The following is a 20101-nucleotide window of genomic DNA, read 5'->3' as shown; positions in this document are numbered from 1 at the left end:
CGTAATAAAAATGGAAAGTTGCATGAGCTCCCACTCTGAGACCTGATTTATCATTTTTATTGCATTTTCATTACCTAAACAAAATTAGAAACAGTATCTTCAAAACAGCAGTTAAAGTTGATACGATCGGGCATAAAATCAAGCAAGGGCAGATTTGGCAAGTATGTATTTCCCAGATTGACAGCAGTATTGTAAGCTTTCAGAATCAATAAGTTTTCTCACCACAGTTAAAGGAGAGGTTAGGAATAAATCTGCAACTTAATGCAATAGCCATAATTGTAAGATACAAACCTCCCCCTCCCTGCACTATTAGCAGTAGATATCAACTGAAACAACCACCACAAAACAGGCAACGCACTTTAAATTCTACTGTACACACAAAAAGATTAAGGGAAATGAAAAAGGGGCTGAGAAAAGGAAAGGAAAAAACCCCCAAAACAACCCAAACCACCCCATCGCCAGACATACATTAAGCTAGTTTGACAACACCATTGTTCAGCTGTCCCATTGTCAGACCAAAAGATGTATTCAATGCTACAATGTCTGCTAGGAAATAAACAAAAGACTACATTTTTCAAAGCGGGGTGCCAATTCCAGCATAATTCTGTGTGTGAGTGTGCGTGTGTGCGTGTCTGCGCGTTGTGTGTCTCTGAAAAGAGTAGTCGATGCTGGCCTCCCGCTAAACCCGGGAGCATTATTAGAGAATAGATGTGAAACCCCACATTACAGGAGTATTTAGGTATTTTTAAAACATCTTCGAGCACTAGAGACTAGGTAAAGCATTAGAAACTATTTACATAGGCTAAGTGAAAATTGAAGTGGTATTTAGGGCACTAGCTCTAATATGGAGTCTCCCTGAGCTTTTTCCATGCTTATTCCATGCCCAGTGCATAATAATGAAGCAGGCAGAAATATTGCAAAGGAGGTGATAAAAGAAATACCGGCTCTCTTTTAGGAAGGAAAAAAAAAAAAAAAGAAAAGATAAATGTATTTATTTTTTCCCCCCCCTGCCCTCTCCGTACATTTGTCATTATACATGAAATGTGCGACCCGAACTAGTGGAAAACGCCACTTGCACCCAGCAATGCCTGTCTTTTCCTTTAAATAGGGAAACTACTTAATACACAGCACGGTTATAGTTGCAGCGGGCCCAGGCAACTCGAAAGCACGCGTTAAAACAAAGGAGACAACATACCTTAAAAGCAGCTCCTCATTTCTCATAGTAACAGCGGATTTGGGACAGCGCATGCTTTCTGCACCGATATTCTCAACAAAAGCCAGTTCAGAAGTGCGCTCAAACATCAATGCCACAGTAGCTACTCACTAATGGCTACTCTTTCTCTCTTTCTGTCTCTAGTCAGACGCTGAGTGGTGGAGCAAAGGGGCCCCTGCAGATTCACTAAGCAGAAATAATCCTCTCTGACAAGTTATGTTGTCTGGGCATATTTTACATTAATGCACTGTGCTGCCTATAGGGGTCTTGTTTGCGTTCACTCTAGCCTAGCTGGTGTTAGCTCTCCTAATTACCAGCCAAAAAAAAAAAAAAAAAAATTAGCAACATTCCCCCCCCTCACCCCTCCGCTGTTAAAACAAAAATAATAATGTATGTATATATATGTACACATACAAATCTCTATGTATAAAACTGAAAGAAAAGGGGGGGAATCTATGGGCAAATGAGGAAAAGCTTTCCCCCTCTGGAAGGATGCATGCTTGGTATGGGTCTTTTGTTTGCCCTGCGAAATCAGTGAATACAGAGGCAAAGAGATGCTGTGGCTCATGAGGCTTGTGCACTTTAAGGGAATTGGGTTAGAGGCTCTTTCTGGGGCTCTGGAGTCGCAGCTGGAGCTTCTGCTCTCTCCCTCCTTCCCTTCCCTGTTCAAGGCTGAGTGGCTTTATGGGACCTGCCAGCTCACATCAGAGGGACTGGGGAGTATTAATGCAGGCACCTGGGGATCTTCCTCAAGTTTTCAGTTTTTCTTGGCAATTTTAACCCCCGAAAAACACAAGTCCAAAATCCCTCCAATTTTGACCCCTCCGAAACACAACTCAGTTACCAAGTAACTGAGTTTGCTTTAACCCAGACCCTCACGCCTGTCTTTGGCACAGTTCTCGCAGACGGGGAAGGATGTTGCATTATTCAATGATTTACTCACTTCCTATGCATGAAAGGAACTATAGTGTGACACAGATTTCAGGGAAACAGCCTCTTTGGCCCTATTTGGGAGATCCGCCATGTGATTTGTAGGAGCAGGTTGTGGTCTTCCCAGATGCCAAGGTAGTCAAAGAGAGGTTTATTTTCATGTCTTGGTTTCAGCTTCTGCTGGGTGAATCTTTAAACTATGCAGGAGGATGGTTGGCTTTTTTATTTTCTTTTTTTAAATTTTTTTATTTTATCTTAATTTTTTTTTTAATGTACATCAGATACTTGAGCAGGTGCTTATTTAGTAGACTGAAAAAGTCAACAAGTCCTTGATGCTCTTTTCAGTCAAAAGCTTTTCTACACCACTGTGGCAGTAAAATGCATCTTAAAAATTACTGTAATTTCCTCTCAGGTCATGTTAACTTAAGGAGGTGCAAAACTCAATAAACACGAATTGTCCAAAATTGACAACTTGTCAAAAAGTCCAGTCAGGCTAAAAATTGATCTGCATTTCAAAATCTGAATTCAACTTTCATGAGCTTTTGGCTGTGTCTGTGGCTGGTCCTAAGCTCTTTTCCTACATTATATACTACAGCTTTAAAATGTACTGCTACGAAATCCTGATGCAGTGCTACTGCTGCTAATTCCTTAACAGAAGTTGGTATTAAGGGGCTTGATCTTTAAACTTGAGTCTGGGAATGAAGGCAAAGAGAGAGCAATCACCAGGATAAATACAGTGGTAGCAAGATCTTGCCTTTCTGATGGCAGCTGTAAACTTCTATTAAGGTCATAAATTGTTTGCAACAGAAACAATCCTTTTGTTCTACACTTCTCATTGAGCACTGTGAAACCTTGGGATTAGTTTCAGTCACTCTGATGTAATATTTGTCAAATGACTAAAAGACAAATTAAAAAACAAACCTGGACATAATCTACTTTTAATGGTGTAGAGAGAAAGACAGCACCTTAGGAGTCATGGGTATCATGAAGGACTGCAAGTTAAGGGAAGACAGGTTTCAATTTGCTTCCCTTTTCATCTGCAAAACATGACTGGGATTCTAGTTGCTCTTGCAATAAAAAATAATAAATCATTTTAATGATTAGCAAGTCAAACCAATTCCATGTTAAAATGTCATGCTCCAAGGTCAACTGAGACAACATAGCTTGTACTTCATGCTAAAAATATCTGAACAGTCATGGAAGGCGGCCAGGAAAATACTCAACCAACATGACAAATCCCATACCTCCTGCCCCAAATACTAAATCCATTACTACCATTTCAGGCATGGCCACTAGCACTCCAGATTTCAGCTCCTTTACTGTTCACCTCCAAATGACTTGTGCCCAGCGCAGCTCACCGTGGTGCCCAGAGCAGGCTCGGGCTGATGTACGAGCAGCAGCAAATGCCAGGGTGTGCTACAGAGTACACAGCTGAACGGGAAGTGTCAAACAGCCTGATGAACTGCTACAGTTTTCAGAAAATATGGCAAGGATCAGCATCTTAAGACACTACCAGCTGAGGGAACAAAGCTTTCTTTTCAGGCTGGAGCAGAATGGCTCACACAGAGCCCTTTGGTGGGGAATCAATGGGCTTCTGTTGGGTGGCTCCACGCAGTTGCAAGTTCTTGATCATTTCTGCACTTGGAAAGAAGGAGAAGCAGCAGCAACAGGAGATAAAGTGAAGTATTATGGAAGGACTCATCTACAGCCAAAGGAATAAATAAAAAAGAAAATAAAAAAAAAGAAAATAAAATCTACAAAGCAGTAACACAGACAGACGGAAAGAACCTACGCTTTCTATCACACGTAATGAAACGTCTGACAGAACAACATCTGCAGAGGGATCACAGCTGCTGAGGATGAGAGGCAATATGAGTATTATTTTTCAATTGTAAGATGTACTAAGCAGGAGTGCCTTTAGAATAATATGGCTGAAGGGAAGATTGAACCAGATGCACAGGGCTATCTGGCTTCTTTCAAGATGAAAGTCCAGCTGTGGGTTTAAATTCAACATTTAATATGAAAATTGATTGTAGATTCACAAATTATGTGCATATATTGCAGAATGCTCCACACAAATTACATACAGTGGAAATTTAATAATTTAATCGCCCGGTATTTAATGTATGGCCATTTAACGTATGGCCATGAGTTTGCTAAACTATGTGATGCTGCAAATCCTTGAAAGGCAACAGGAATAACAAATCATTGACACAAGCAAAAAACTTCAGAGGCAAACCAGTAACAATGACTAATTTATGCCAATTAAAATGTTCTTTCTGCTCTCTTATTCTGGTTGAAATTATTTCTTGACCATTCCATTTGTTTACAGTATTTTAAAAGTATACAGAAGCCCAAGATATAGTGATGTTTTCATACACTATAAAAGTCTTTCTACCAGCCAAGAGATGGACTAGATTTCATGACAAAGAAATGGTGGACAAATGTCCAGGACAATGGACCAAAAATCATGACTGCAATCATGAGAGGAATAGAAAGCTTTGATTCATGTCCCCATTTTACCAAGTGTCCCCGTGTCAGATCTCATGCAAACCAATTAACCTCTTGCTCACATCTCCATCTTTAAAATGAAAAAAGCCAATAAACTCCAGAGTAGTGTGACCATAATACAGAACACTGCAAGATGTATAAATCAGTGCTTTATTGTGGCTTGCACAAACATTTAAAATACCTCCTCTCCTCACAAGAGGCACTTGCAGTCTAAGTCAGTTATCTGCTGTTCTGTGCACTTATTTAGGCTCAAATCACATTTGCTTTGTATAGGTGTGGAAAGCTACACTTTAATCTGATAGCATTTTACTGTTTCAGGTGGTTAAATCTCACCTTTGAAGCTGAGCAATTAGTCTAAGCTAGTCATCTAGGGTTTCTCTATTGTCACCAAGGGGAGATTAGTTATACTAAAGAGCATTACTACATCTCTCCATTGACTACAAAGGGATTAGATCCCTAAATTTTAAATGCATATATCAGGCAAGACGAATCCCACCGAAGTGCCTAAAGCAAAGGTGAGAATTCCCATGTTCCTGTTTCAGCATCGCCAGCACGTGTCCATCCCTGTGCTCCACAGCACTGCCCAGCCCTGAGCACCCCAGGTCTGAAACAGACTGGTCCTGAGGAGGGGAATGGAGATGCTCACAGGGATGGAGCACCTCTCCTGTGAAGTCAGGTTGAGAGATCTGGAGTTATTTCCTCGTGGAGAAGGCTCCAGGAAGATCTTACAGCTCCTTCCAGTGCCTGAGGGGGCCCACGTGAAATCCAGAGAGGGACTTTGAGCAGGGCGTGTTGTGATGAGACAAGAGGGAATGGCTTTACACTGAAAGAGGGCAGGTTTAGATTAGCTATTAGGATGATGTTTTTTACTGTGGGGGTGGTGAGGCACTGGAACAGGCTCCCCAGAGAAGTTGTGGCTGCCCCATCCCTTGAATTGTTGAAGGCCAGTTGGATGTGGCTCTGAAGAGCCTGGCCTAGTGGAAGGTGTCCTTGTACATGGCAGAGCAGTGGAACACGATGATCTTTAAGGTCCTTTCCAACCCAAACCATTCTGTGATTCTATTCATTTGTTGCACCTATGCAAAGTTTGAAGTAGAAAGGAAATTGGCCTCAGCTTCAGAAGTGGAATCTTTCCAGCATGCTTTCAGAAAGCAGACAGTTCATTTAGGTATCTTCTCCTAAAATCTAGAATAATGAGCAACTCATTGCCTGCAGCTTTTGTGTTATTGGAAATAGTGGAACACAAGCCCAGGTATTATTGTTAGAATAATTTTACTCTGGATCACTTAATTGGTGAATGTGAATAGCAAAGAATTTTCTTTAACTCAAAAGGCTGTATCTCATCATACTTTACCTCTGCTGTAATTGAAATTTTTGTTCATTTTTACCTAGAACAAATCATCACACTTTTGTCTCTGCTTCCTCTGTTGATTTTGGGTTTTGATTATACAGCCTTTAACATAATTGCAGATGGGAGATCAGTTGCTGTCCTCAGCTCCAGCCATCAGACATCTAGGCTACAATTTCTATCAGTTTCTATTTCATCCAGTTGCCATTTCTACCAGGAGAGAGAAACACAGTGACATTTGCTATTTGTATTATGCACATACATACAGGTGGAGATGTTTCTGTGCTCTTCCAGGCTAGGAAAATACAAGTCACAGAAAAGACTCAGATCTTTACCTCTAAGTATCTAAATACAATTTCATGGTGAAACTATATTGACCAGCTTTAGAGCTCTTAATGCAGACATGGACAGGTCTTCAGGACAGGTACTACCTCTGTATACCTTGTGTGTTTTAAACATACTCACAGTATCTTTGTGCTCAGGAAAAGGAAGATTAGTCTCAGATACAGGAAATCACTTTTTTTTTTTTTTTTTTTTACTTTTTTTTTTTTTTTTTTGGCAACAGGTCTAAAATTTGCCCCATCTCCTTTAGTCTGCTTTGGTAGATATTTTAGAGTATATGCCTAGATTTTCTGTCTGAGTCGTAGGGGTGGCGATTACTGTTGGTCTGCATGCTGCAAAAGGTCTTTTCTAACGTTTTTCACTTGGGAGTATCCAAATAGCATCATGAAAATTAAATAGCACCGACAGAAAACACAGGAATACAAAATGTTGTGTAAAGGCTGAAGATTAATACTTGGGCAGCAGAGGAATAAAAAGTTTTGCATTTAAAGCATGTAGCAGGACTGGTACCCACAACAGAGGAGGTGTCTGCTGCCTCCCTTGAGCATTCAGCTGACTCTGCATCTCAGCATCTGGGAGACAGAAGGAACAAACCTCTCCTGTCTACCTAAAAAAAAAGTGCTCCATTGCTTCCCCCACCCTTGACAGGGAAGCAGGAAAAACTCTCATTTTGTGCAGTCCACAAATTCTGACAGAGAAATGCACTTCAGTGTGCTTTTTTTTAAAGACAATGCATCACTTGAAACAACTTACAACTGGCCAGGCTGTGGTTTCAGACGTGGCTACTCTACAAAGGAAATAAAGTATTTGGAAAGATCTGCATGTCGTAAGAACATCTGGCCTGCAACTAAAGGGAAGGAGGAGAAAGCTGATCAAAAGACTGAGGAGTAACAGAAGAGGCAACAGAGCACCAGATCTGAGAAAAAGAGAGAGAAAAGGCAGAGAGAGAACAAACACAGCTGGTTACAGAACCATTCATTTTCTGCTTTAATTCAAATCTATTTAAAGCATAAGCAGAACCTGCTCTGTCTAAACAGGAATATCTTTATTTTGCACTTTAGTAATGCCAAGATCATGACTCTAATGATGTGGGATATCAAGGACCTTGAGTTCTTGGGAGCACAATCTAAAGAAAGTGAACTTGCACAATATATACAAATGTATGAGTTGTTTGTATTAACACATATCAATGAACATGAAAAACTTTAATATTTACAGATGAGAATTTAATGGTTACTTGTCCTCTTAAGCTAAAATTAGAAATAGAACCACATTTAGCATTTTTATTGAACCTATTTTAAAAAGATCTTATGGTGCTCTACACAGAAGGTTCATTTCACACATCCATGAAAGGCATCCAACAAGTCGGGATGAAAGTGGATATTTAAAAACAAGCTCTCACCAGAGAGAGTGATGTTGAACAGAAACTCACATGCAAGTAAAAAAGAGAAAGGAGTCTAATTTCTGGGATCTGGCATCTAGACTAGTGGATGCATCTACCATGAGAATATTTGGCAATGAATGGGAAGTGGGAATTGGACCTTACACTGTCCTGTGACACATGTCCAACATGAAATAAAGACTTATGGGGAAAACTTATCATCCACCAAGTTTCCTGAAAAGGCAGGTAATATGGTATTGTCCTGTGTGGAAGGGAAACAAACTGCAAGTTGAATAATTTAAATCAGATGAATTGATCTTTGTTTGTAAATACTGCTTGAGAATGCGTGATTCATTACCTGGTAAAAGTCAGATTTTCTATTTAAAAATGCTCTGAAGGGAAATGTATCACTTCTACAGAGTTGCCATAAAAATAAAATTAATAGCTACAACATAATTTTTACTATTTTAAAAATGAATTAGACAGAGACTTGTTTCCTCAGCTCTTATCCTCACTAATCAGTTTTATTTCATTATTGAAAAATAAAATCACCACACTTTTTTAATACCTTAAACTCTCTACCTAACATTCTTTGTTCAAAGGATACTCTTCCTTCCTTCCTTTTTTGTCTTTAAAAATCTATTAACATTGATTAAAATGAAAGAGCTAGGATATAAATCTTCAGTTAGATTTACAGCACATTTTTCTTTGACCTTTCTCATGTCATCTGACACTTCACAGTTTTGTGCAAGATGTTAAAAAATGACTAGCGATTTTTTGTGATTCTAAGTGCCCAAACTCAGAGAGTTTTGTAGGCTCTGTAATTCAGAGTTAAGATCCTGGTTTGTGGGAAGGAAGAAATAAATCAGACCCTGTGAAAGCGCTCAGAAGATGGATGCATTTCAAAACCTTTGATGAAAATTCTGCACAAACTGAGATTCTAAGGAATTCCTTAAAATGTCAGAGCTCAAATTTTTGAAGAAGGCAGTATCTTTATTGAAAAAAAAAGTATCTTTATCAAATATCTTTATGAGGGGATTGAATGCATCCTCAGTAAATTCACAGATGACGCTGCGTTGGATGGGAATGCTGATCTGCTGGAGGGTAGAAAGGCAGAGCCTGGACAGGCTGAATTGGTGACCCAAGGCCAATTGTATGAAATCTGACCAGGCAAAGTGCAGGGTCCTGTCCTTGGGTCACAACGACCCCACACAGCTCCAGAGACTTGGGGAAGAGTGACTGGAAAGCTGCCCAGTGGAAAAGGACCTGGGTTTGCTGGTCGACAGAGGCTGAACATGAGCTGGAATGTGCCCAGGAGGCCAAAAATGCCATGGGCATCCTGGCCTGTGTCAGCAATACCGTGGCCAGCAGGACCAGGGAAATGATTGTCCCCTTGTGCTCAGCCCTGGTGAGGCCACATCCTGAATCCTGCGATCAGTTTTGGGCCCCTCACCACAACAAACACATGGAGGGGCTGGAGCGTGGCCAGAGAAGGGAACGGAGCTGGGGAAGGGTCTGAGCACAGATCTGGTGAGGAGCAGCTGAGGGAGCTGCTGGTATTTACTGCAGAGAACTCCAGAGGTTCAGGGGTGACTTCCTCACTCCATAACCCCCTGACAGGAGGGTGTAGGCAGCTGGGGTCAGGCTCTTCTCCCAAGGAACAGGAGAGAAAATAGCCTCAGGTTGTACCAGGAGAGGCTGAGAGTGGATATTAGGAAAAACTCATACACAGGAAAGGTTATCAAGCATTGGATCAGGCTCTCCAGGGAAGTGGTAGTCACCATCTGTGGAGGGATTTAAAAGGCATAGAGATGTGGGATTTGGGGACATGGTTTAGTGGTGGGCTTGGCAGTGCTGGGCTAATGCTTTGATTTGATGATCTTTTCCAACCTATATAACCTGTGATTCTAAAGTCAAATTTGCTTTTATTAGTCTGTCATGCAACTAAAAAATTAAACATACTTTTTTTTTTTTTTTAATAATGAGCCAACTGGGGAATGTTGTTTAAGGATATCTTGCTGAGATGGAATGTCAAGGTACCAAAACCTTGCTGAAGCAATGGAAGCAATGCAAGAAGTTGGGTAAGTCCACTCACAAATGGCTTTTTGCCATGGCAAGTAGGCTGTGCACAGTAGCTTGAATCTTTCAGTGGATGATGTAAATGCATCCTAACCCAGAAAGTTAGAAAAGTCATGAAAAACTAAGCTCTCTCATAAAGATATGATTCTAGTTTTTGATCAAACTGGATCCTAATTCTGAGTCCCAAAGTGGTGTCCTTTGCATGCCAAAAGTCTTTGTGTAGCCACTTCCTTCAGACATGTTTTGCTCTCATTAATGCTATTTAAGTTTGGGAACTTAACAAAGAAGCCTAAAAAACATAATCAATCCCCTTGGACTTCCAATCCAATTCCAGTCCAACCCACCATGGATCTCCCTCTGAAGAGGCAAGAAGCATAGGTGAACTGGGGCTGACCTCATCATCTCAGCTGAGCATTAAATGACTGGGTGTGAGGCCTCTAAGTCTACTTCATCTAAAATCTCTGTTTCTGGAATAATATCTAGGCAATGATTGTAGGCATGGCCATGGCATCCTGTCTTAAAATAAGCTGTGCAGTGATGCCTGTGGATCTTTCCAACCCTGCTGCAAGAAAGATATGTGTGAAGTACAGATGGGACAAGTGGCAGCTCCAAATACCCTTGAGATTACCCTCTGTGAAAAAACAGGAAATACAAGAGACTCGCTCTCTGACACCTTCCACACCTCACAAAAGCAATGAATGCTTTTCATTCAAAGAAAAAGGTGCAAGATCAGCCACATACATTTTATGTACCACCTCACCATAGCCAAACACCACCGGACTTCTTAGCATCTCATCTTCCATAATCAGATAAGATTTGTCAAAAAACTCAACTTCTTTGTCATCAGCAGTGGGTTTCTCACTTTGCTCACATGACAGGCTCATGGAGCCCCAGGAGACTTTGTGAAATGAAATGGCTGCAGAGGGAATGGCTGGAGACCTGAAGGGACACACAAGAAAATAAATAATTTGCCTAAATTCTTTCCAGTAAGGAAATGCTGCAGAGCTGCAGTGAGATTCTTCTGGGATATCTGGCTGTGTCCTTGAATCATTTGGCAGAACCCATGATGGGTGCATGCAGCCCAGCAGGACCCTGTCCACATTCAGCCCTTCAGTGCTAGCAGAGTGCTCAGTGCTTCAGCAAAACCTGTGCTCTGATCATTACAAGTGCCAGGAAGTCTGTTAAACTGTTTATATATTGCAACATTAAATGCTTGGTAAATTGCCACATCGTTTTGTGCTTTCAATGCTCTCAAATCCACATCATTCATCTTTCTCCTGCAAGGCCAAGCCCCGCCAAACTTGCTGAATGCACTTAGCTCCAAATTAACACCCTGTAAAAACAGTTCCTCCCTTCTTCTCAAATGCTGTTATATGTAAAATCTACACCCGAAGTTAATTTCTTGCTGACCTTCTGCTGATTAATGCAAATTAAATTACATGCTAATTGCCCCAAATGGTTTGCATGCAGCCCACAAATCAGTTCTTTTTGATGGTGGTAAAAGATATTTGCGATTTTTTTACACAATGGTTACATTAAGCCATTGTTAGTCTTACAGCATCTTAAAAAGTCAGATGGTTTTCTGGCACCTTTTAGAAAGCAAGGAAAAAAACAACCTAGGAAAAAACATTATTAAGTTCTGATCCAGTCTTGTAGAAACCTCACTTGTACCTCATGGGAGGAATTTTATGGCTCGTTCAGAGCTCAGGCTCCAAGATGCATTTTACAAAACCTTGAGCCAGTTTTGTTAAACCCGTCACTCCCTAATCCCCTTGTGCTTGTCAGCAGAGCACACAGGCACTTGATTTTGGACGTCTGATTTGATAACGGGTGGGGGAAGAAGGGAGGGAAACAGGGACTGCTATTTTAGAGAGATTCTACAATATTCTGGCAATTTAAGAGAGAACAAGGAATATTTCAAACAGTGATGCTGGGCAGAGAAGCCGTAGAAAGGGCTGTGTTTTGTGTTCCAGGGTATCAAGGTTGTTTTGGTACCAAGTCTAAATCCCAGTCATCAGATCTGATGTCTGATGGTTTTCTGGGGCTCTGGTTGGCATTTGGCAGGGGGATCAAATGCAACAGCAGATAGTGCTTAGACCCTCAGCAGTCCCAGGAGTGGCTGACATCTGCATTACAAATGCATTTTGCATTTACATCCAGCAGAGGGGATAAAAAATAAAATTTGATTGATGTCATGAGGAAGCTAGGGAAAAAAAGAATGCTAACCATGGTGTTCTCCAGGTGTCTTCTTCACAGGTGCTGCCATGAGTTGTCACACTCCACTCCACAGTTTATCCCAAAGTAGGTATACAAGGTTATGCTCCCAGCCACACAGAACATCCCTAGCCAGGCAGCAGACATGAGACCTGGCAGTGAACAGCCCAGATTCCACAATGCCCTTGTTATTAGATCATAGCAAAGACAGGGGAGGTTAAAGATACACACCATGGTTATTCCTGTTCTACTCATCCAAGGAATGATCAACTGATAAAAGATGACATATATGTGGTAAACCTTAATGGATCTGACATCTAAGAATGTTCATTCATTTGACTTTTTTTTTTTTGTAGTCTTTTCCATTACTGTTCCAATTTTAATACAACTTGTCTCTTCCTTCCCTAATATCCACATCCCTGTTTGACCTGATTTTGGTAGCAAGCCTCCTCCTTTCTTAGATATTCTTGACTTTGACTTCTGTTAGAAGCTGAGGCTGCCAAAATCCCTGCCCCCTACACTAAGGACAGTCCAATTCACTTGATTTTAACTGTGAGTTCAAAGAAGCTTCATAAGCAATACCTGAGCAACACTCCTCAATTTAGAGATGAACGTGTGGCCACCATCACCAAGAGCTCTGCCCCACAGCACCAACCCTGAGGGGGCTGTGTGTTGAGTAATAAAAGTATTCCCTCTCCAAAGTGTCTCCAGAGCAGAGATTGTCGTGTCACACTCTGTTAAATTATGTGTGATGGGTCTGTCTCTAGGATTACTCTGTAGAAGAGACAGTGTGGAGGCTGCCAGATTCATTAAACATCTTCAGTGGGACTTCATGGGGGCCTTTCACTTACCCTGAACAAACAACAAACACACCCTTTGTGCTCAAGAACAAAGGGAGTTTTTGCACTTTTGTTTGATGTCAGTCACAACTGGAGATTAAAGCTTCTGCTCTGTGGATTTCAAAGTTGTCTCCCCCCTCCAAAGCTGCTCCTCTCACTTTTTTGCTAGGCACTTCAAAAAGGTTTACAGCTATAAAAACCCAAACAGAACAATATTAATAACAATCAGCTTCAGAAATGCTACGTATTTTTGGCATTTGAATGCATTTCACTCATAGATACAACTGAGAAAATGAAGTGCAGGAATAACATATGCAGGAACTCTGTTATTCTTAATCACGTCACATCAGGGACTGGAAAACTGGATTTTTATAAAGGAATTTGTGTGTTAAGATTGAGGCATGGTAGGCTCTGACCCACTGAAAAAAGATCCATCCCTTCTGAATCTGGATTTGGGGAATAACTCTTTCTGTTTTCCAGCAAAGGATGAAAATAGGAAAACATATTGAGCCCCCACAAAACCCAAGTCATGGCTTCTCTTAAAGCCTCCATGGTCTGATGAGAGCCAGAGATGGATATTCACTAATATATTCTGCAGGTGGCTTGATTTTGGATGCCATTTCTGAAGTGTGCAGTATGTACCTGTCACTGAACACCCATCTTCCAGAAAAAGCGCCCTACACTAAGCAGGAAGATGTCAGGGGAAAGGTTACACCTCTTGTCATCTCAGGGACAACCCAACAAACATTCCCATCTAACAGGGGAGCTTCAGCAAGAGTCCACTACCCTCACGTGTCACTTCAGGATACCTAAAGGGAAACAAGGAGAGCTTTGTTTCCACAAAAGGTGCAGAAAGAAGAGTAGGTATTATCCTGTTTGGGAAAGAAAGAAATCACATCAGGAAATCAAAAGAGCCCTTTGGAATGCCACAATGAGCAACCAAAACTAATGCTTTGATTGTACAGGAACTTTTTACTCACCTCTGATCTATAATGCTTAATAATTGCGAGGAGGAGTGACAGGAGCTAGTGAAAATGATGGAAATGATGGAAAATGCCTTTCAAAGCAAAGGACTAAGTGTTTATACAGTTTATCTGGGCAAGAAAGTGTACATTTTAACTCTCCTGGATCTAAAGCCTCTTTAAGAACTTCACAAGTATGATTTTATGTTTCTTGTAATTTTATCATAATCCATCAGTAAGGAAAAAATGATGGATTAAAACCAACAGATTTTATAGAACATGATTTGTTGTTCTTTTACCCCCCCACAAGTCTTCTTGCCCTATTGCCTTTGAACTAGGTGCCTGTTCAATCTTCTAGATCTTTCTCACATTGACACCACATCCCCTGTACATTTATTTCTTAGAGAAGTTGAGCCAAATGAGTTGGTACATGTTTTTAACCAGATGCCCAAGCATGGTCATCAGAAAAAAAAATAGAAATGTGTGCAGTGATTTAAAATATGCCAAACCAGAGGTTAATAGGAGCATGTATGGATTTCTCTTCCAGTCACGTTTAGAAGTGTTGAAACCATCGAAAAATTGTAATATTTGGAACTTCTTCTGAGGCCTAACGCAATTCTCTCAAGAAATACCATAGGAAACTTTATAAAGCTGAGCAATTAGGAGATGATTGGGCAAATCCTATGAGGGCATGATTTTTGCTTGCCTGTTCTTGCACTGGTCCATCTGATGGCACCCAAGTATTTTATGTACAGCAACTGGGTTTTCTGATAATGCTATATAAGGAACAGGCTACAAAACGTATTTCAAGTTCTTCATGTTTGATTCTTTAAGAGAAGACTATAAATTTAACAATTGATCAGAGACCCAGCTTACTTCAGTTGCTTAGTAGTTCCAGTATGAAATGATCTAATTATCACAAGCAGCAGTAAACATGGTTAAATCCTCGATTTTGTGTCAGCATACTCTCTTTTGGACATAAATTATGCAGAAAGCCTCACCAAAAGTTATGAGCTGGTGTGTATTGGTAGCACAGTGCCTTAATGCACAGCAGCCTTGTCATTAATATTAGGCTTGCTTTAAATAATGAAACAAAAATAAAAATGTTTCCCAGAGGACACAAACCATAAAGATGTAAAGTTGGAGTGTAGGCAAGAAAACAAGCTGTGTAGTTCAGAGCATCTTCACAAGCCTTAAACAAGCAGCCAGGGGATGTACTTGAGGGGTTTCTATTCCACAGCAGCTTTCCCATTCACTTCTGTGAAGTTCAATATTGGAGTTGATCATATTGAAGTTCATTGTTACAATCTAAGGCAGTTTTACAATATGCAGATCACTCTCATGCTGCAGGTTTCTTCCTGTACCAGAGTGTCTTAATCTCCTTTATCCAGTTTATAAAGCTACACTGGGATGGAGAGAGGGAATGATTCTACTTAGAAATGGGGGCAGCTGTTACAGGTATGGGGTAGGAAATGAGCCTGGACCCAAGTTGCCCGCTGATGGCAATTCAGGGAAGGCAGATGGCAAGGGGAAGAAGGGAGAACACACACACAGTGAGGGTGGCATCCTGACCAGTCAGGATGAAGGCAGGGAGGGCAGACAGATCTGGTAGGACAGAAATGCTCAGAGACCCCACCATCCAAATGCTTGCTGAGGTGGAAGCACAGGAGTGCCAGCAGAGACATTTTGCAAGAAGTTTTCCGAGATCATGTCTGACTTCTCTCATCAGCTTCGTCAGCTCTCATTGCTTCTACCCCGGTGCACTTCCACCCATGAGCACAGGAAACTCACACAGAATAGATGAGAGCTGGCACCCCAAGTTCCGTGTATCACCAATGCTTGGGTGGCCTTCAAGGCTGGCCAGGTGACTGTCCCCCTGGGCTGAAATGCCTGTGGCTAGAGGGCATCCAGCTCTCTCTGTTTTATCAGCTCTCAGGGCTGGAAAGAAAAGCTCACCAAGTTTGTGTGCTCGGATTGAGGCACAGCACAAGGAAATGGGCAGACAACAGCACAGCATGGAAAATCCAATCCTTGGCCTCAGTGCCAGGCAGGATAAAAGACATCCTATGCTTTTCCAGAGTCTGAAATTCATACACCATAGATCACTTCAAGAAGTCAAAGGGTTCTGGCCTCAAGGAAAGGGTTATCTAACATTTCATAATAGGAAAAAGAATCTATTCCATATTCTGCCTAGTGCAGTTCAACTTCACTTTATTGAAAAGTTCTTTAAAGCCCTTGACCTCTACTTTCTGAAACAGTAGAAGGGCAGGAAAACATACATTCAAAACAGATTATGATATTCAGCAGCTCCTAGAAAATTCTCTATGCAGCACCAGTAGATCAAATTATTTTCATTATATCATTTGGTCACAAAGAATAGTGATATAATTAGGGAACTAAATAGCAACACTTTCCTTCTGGTAAATTTGCTGTAGCTAATTTTGTTAATAAGACTGATAATTGTTTTACGCTCATTCAATATGTTAAGTTTACCTAATACTAAAACCAATCAGAACCTTTAAATTAATTTTTGTTTCATTTCCAAAGGAATCAATGTCATTATTAATCATAAAAGGAGTGCAGAGTCAGAGGATGATAAATCTCCTTTGGGCTTATTTGACTTTCATATTTATGGTTTGGATAAGGTTATTATGAAGGAATTTTCAAGAAATGATTGAGGAGCAAAGGGAGGAGAGTGAGCTAGGAAATACTAGGAAATGCTTGTTTGCTGTGCTACTATCAGCTGCAGGAGAATGCATGCAACTAGTCTGATTTCTTTAAGTTCTTCAGAATTAAGCATGGCAAAAGTGTTCAAAACAAAACAAACTGCTCAGACTGCCAGAGCCCTAAGATGTACAATTTTCAAACCAATATGTTCAAGAGTGGCTTTGTAAGAAAGCAGGAGAGGAGATTTGGGGCACAGAACTGATGGGATTTTGTGTTCCTGGCATTGGTGGGTTTGCTTCTAGTGCATTTGCAAAAACATTCACTCACATTACTGTTGCCTTTGTTGCATTTCTAGCTTCAGTGCAGAAAACTTACTGTGGAGCAGCTATCCGAGCTGCACTTCTACAAGTGACTCTGTGGTAATGCAGTGAAACGTCCTGGATAAATGTGCCCAGTTTTCACAAAGCCAGTGCTGCCCACATTGCTCTTTACATCCTTTGACAGGATAAGGTCAATGCCCATTGGCTCTGCAAGGAGTGGAGGATGTCACCAAAGTCGCTGCTGTCACCGTAACATTCACAAAGCTCAGCTTTGGGAAGTGGCAGTCCTTGGTGCCTGTGCTGAGGAGCCCCATGCTCACTCATTCACTCACCATTATCTCCATCCTTTAAAATCACCACAGTGATCTCAGTTTAAGTGCAGTGCTGGATTTTTACTATTGTCTTGAAAGGGAAAACACATGGCGTGTTATGCTGAAATGTCGGTAATCAGATTTTTTTTCCTAGAACTCATCATGCTTTCTGCTGAAGAAGATTTTAATAAAACCTGAAAGCAAACAATGCTTGAATGTGGGTCTGAATTCTGCCTGTATTTGTATTCTTTGGTTATTAGTGTAATCTCCCAAACTTTAAGATCTGTGAAGTGCAAATTCTCTTCTGAATCCATCCCACTTGAATACTGTACCCACAGAAACCAAGCAACAAAACCCGGACACCCCCTGAACAGAGTCTGTTACAAATGCTTAACCTCAAACCAGCTTTCAGCAGCCTGGTTTGCTTTGGTGGAAGATGTCCTTGCCCATGGCAGGGGGTTGGGAACTAACTAGATAATCTTTAGGATCATCTCTAAGGTGATCTTTGATCCCCTACAACAATAAACCATTCTATGATTCTACCTTTCTGTGAAGCACCAAATAAATGTTTTCTGAACATATATGATGGAACACATTTCACTGATAAAATAACAAAATGTAGATTATATTAAAATAGAAAAAAAAATTCATCAGGATTCTTACAAAACCATCCTTTGTCTTTCCTCCTATCTTTTCAAGAGACAAACCTATCAAAGAAAAATGTTATGATAATGTATTACCATGCTGAGTTAATTGTCAGTTGCAAGTTACTTAAGTGTACCTTAATGATATGTTTAAAGCCTTATTTTCAACTCTAATAGCTATTAATGGTAGCAAGAGAAAATGAAACCAATTTTCCCTAACTCAAAGTGGAGCTCTATTAAGCATAAGTGAACAAAATTCTAAATATAACAATTTCTTTAGGTATTTCAGCTAATGGGAACCCACATTGTCCATATTTCAGTCTAGCTACATACTACTTTCCAGGAAGCACTTACATAAAATCAGTATTGAGTATGTCAGTATCACAGAAGTTGGATTCTTTACTTCAAATGGTATGAAATCATTCCCAAGGACCAAAACAGCTGAACTGAAGGGAGAATGAAATTCCCAGAGGATTAGTTCAGTATGAAAACCCAAGGAGACACTGAATCTTGTTTTTAAGGATTTCTTTCTCCACAGACAGAGAACAGCATTTCATAGATGACCTCATGGGCACAAAGCTAAATATAGCTTAAAAGTTCCTAATAGCATTCAGAATGTCTAGAGTTTAGGAATTCATCAAGGAAATATTTTTGAATGCCACAAAGTACATCCCCAAATAATTTCCAATTATTTCAATTGCTCTGCTACAGCCTTCTACCTGCTTCCAGAAAAACAAGTGGGTTTTTCCTGTCTTGTGTGATTTAAAAGAATATTGCAATCTTGAATAATTTTTTGTCCCATAAGTCAAGCAGTATGACCAATTTAAAACAGAAAAATCATCAACCTAGCTGACCTTCTGTCCTGGAGAAGCCATGGGTGTGAACAACTAATTGCAAGGTGCTTGCATGTTTTTCTAGAAAAGTTGTTCTTTCCTAACTCATGAGTCAAAATAAATAAGATTGAACCTTTTCATTGGGAAATGGCACAGATGACAGCATGACATCTTCCACACTATCCCATGCTGGTCGTTCAAACCTGGTTATTTTATTAACGTGTTTAAGTGGCCAATAATTTCATAATAAAACACACAGAGAAAATTGTTAGTAATGTGAAAATCGGCCCTTGTCAGTCATTACAGGTTCAGCAACTTTCCTTTACATGACAAAAAAAAAATTTGTACTTTCATTACTGATTTGCTTCTTGCATTAGCACTTCTGAAACAGGACTGTGAAACCTAATTCCTCCTATTCCATTTTCATTAAGAAAAAAAATTGCAAGTCATCTTCTGTACCTTGGGAGCAAGGTACTCATTAGGAAAAGCTGTTTCACTCAATCATCAGGTTTCAATATTCTTAAATTAAGCTACTCCTAAATCTTACAGCTATATACTTCACTTCAGTCAAACCACTCGAAAGAGGGAGATTTTTGGTGTCAGAGATGTTGCAGTGTTAAATCTTCCTTGTGGCTATTCTCTTGTGCAAGATCCCAGAAATGGGGTATGAACCTCCCAAATGATAGCACGTGCTTTTGTTAATGGATTTTTAAGGCTAAATTAAGGTTGGGTTATGTTTTTTGGTTTTGGTTTTTTTAATGGCATTTAAAATCAACCATCATATAGAACCAGACAAGCTTTATAACCAAATATCTCTCCATCTACACATCTGAAAGAACACATGTGTAGTTGTTTGTTGCTGCCTGCTAAACAGATGATACAAACCTCCAAAGAGAAGGTAAACTCCCCTGAACCTGAACAATCCTACCAGGTGCACATAGTAGGAGGCAACACATGCTGGAAGCAATGGTGGCTGGATGAAAGATTAAATGATGAATGTGATTCCTAGAAGTAGGGGCATACATTTTAAAATTTTTTTCCGCTTGGGAATAGAAGTCTGTGCTATTTTTCTCATGTAAAAGAGGGCAATATTCTTTGTGTATATGCTTCCAGCATTCATTAAGATTAATGAAATAGACAGTAGTCGAGCAAGACTTTCAGCATTAGCTGCCAAATCGCCCTCCTCTTTGTAAGGAAGGTCTCACCTGGGCAGGGATTTGAAACTTGGATGTTCACATTAAAAAATCTGATGGTTTTGTTAACCAAGCTTTCCAGGTCCATTTGGGGTCTTGCTGGCATTAGGCTGCAAAAGAATGGGTCAAAGTTCAAATGTTCCTTCCTATGGAAGCCTTTACTAAAACGACAGTGATTTATACAATTTCAAGACAAAGCAGCATTCACACTCACTACTGTTATTACCTTTAAACCCTTGCCAAAAAAGCTGCAGATTTTCACTCGTGAAGTGAAAGAACAGAAGAGAGGAAGGAGGAAATGTTATGCTGTGTAA

General features: G+C 40.4%; 1 protein-coding gene across 5 annotated transcripts in view; it reads right to left on the bottom strand.

The window, feature by feature from the left end:
- Positions 1-20101, bottom strand: part of CELF2 (CUGBP Elav-like family member 2) — a 553419-nt gene that overhangs the window by 259257 nt on the left and 274061 nt on the right. For 2 of the 5 annotated variants that reach the window (XM_058021998.1, XM_058021997.1), the window contains exon 1: positions 1196-1417. The exons of 2 other annotated variants lie outside the window; for them this stretch is intronic. In XM_058021998.1, the coding sequence (XP_057877981.1) occupies positions 1196-1302 (107 nt within the window). In that variant the 5' untranslated portion in view covers positions 1303-1417. Of the gene's footprint in view, positions 1-1195; positions 1418-20101 lie in introns of those variants that run through there. One more of the 5 variants, XM_058022000.1, reaches the window with a different exon arrangement.

Source organism: Melospiza georgiana, chromosome 4 (genome assembly GCF_028018845.1).
Source record: "Melospiza georgiana isolate bMelGeo1 chromosome 4, bMelGeo1.pri, whole genome shotgun sequence".
In the NCBI taxonomy this organism is placed as follows: domain Eukaryota; kingdom Metazoa; phylum Chordata; class Aves; order Passeriformes; family Passerellidae; genus Melospiza; species Melospiza georgiana.
The sequence above is the reverse complement of the archived record's forward strand: the minus strand, read 5'-3'. Positions and strand labels throughout refer to the sequence as shown.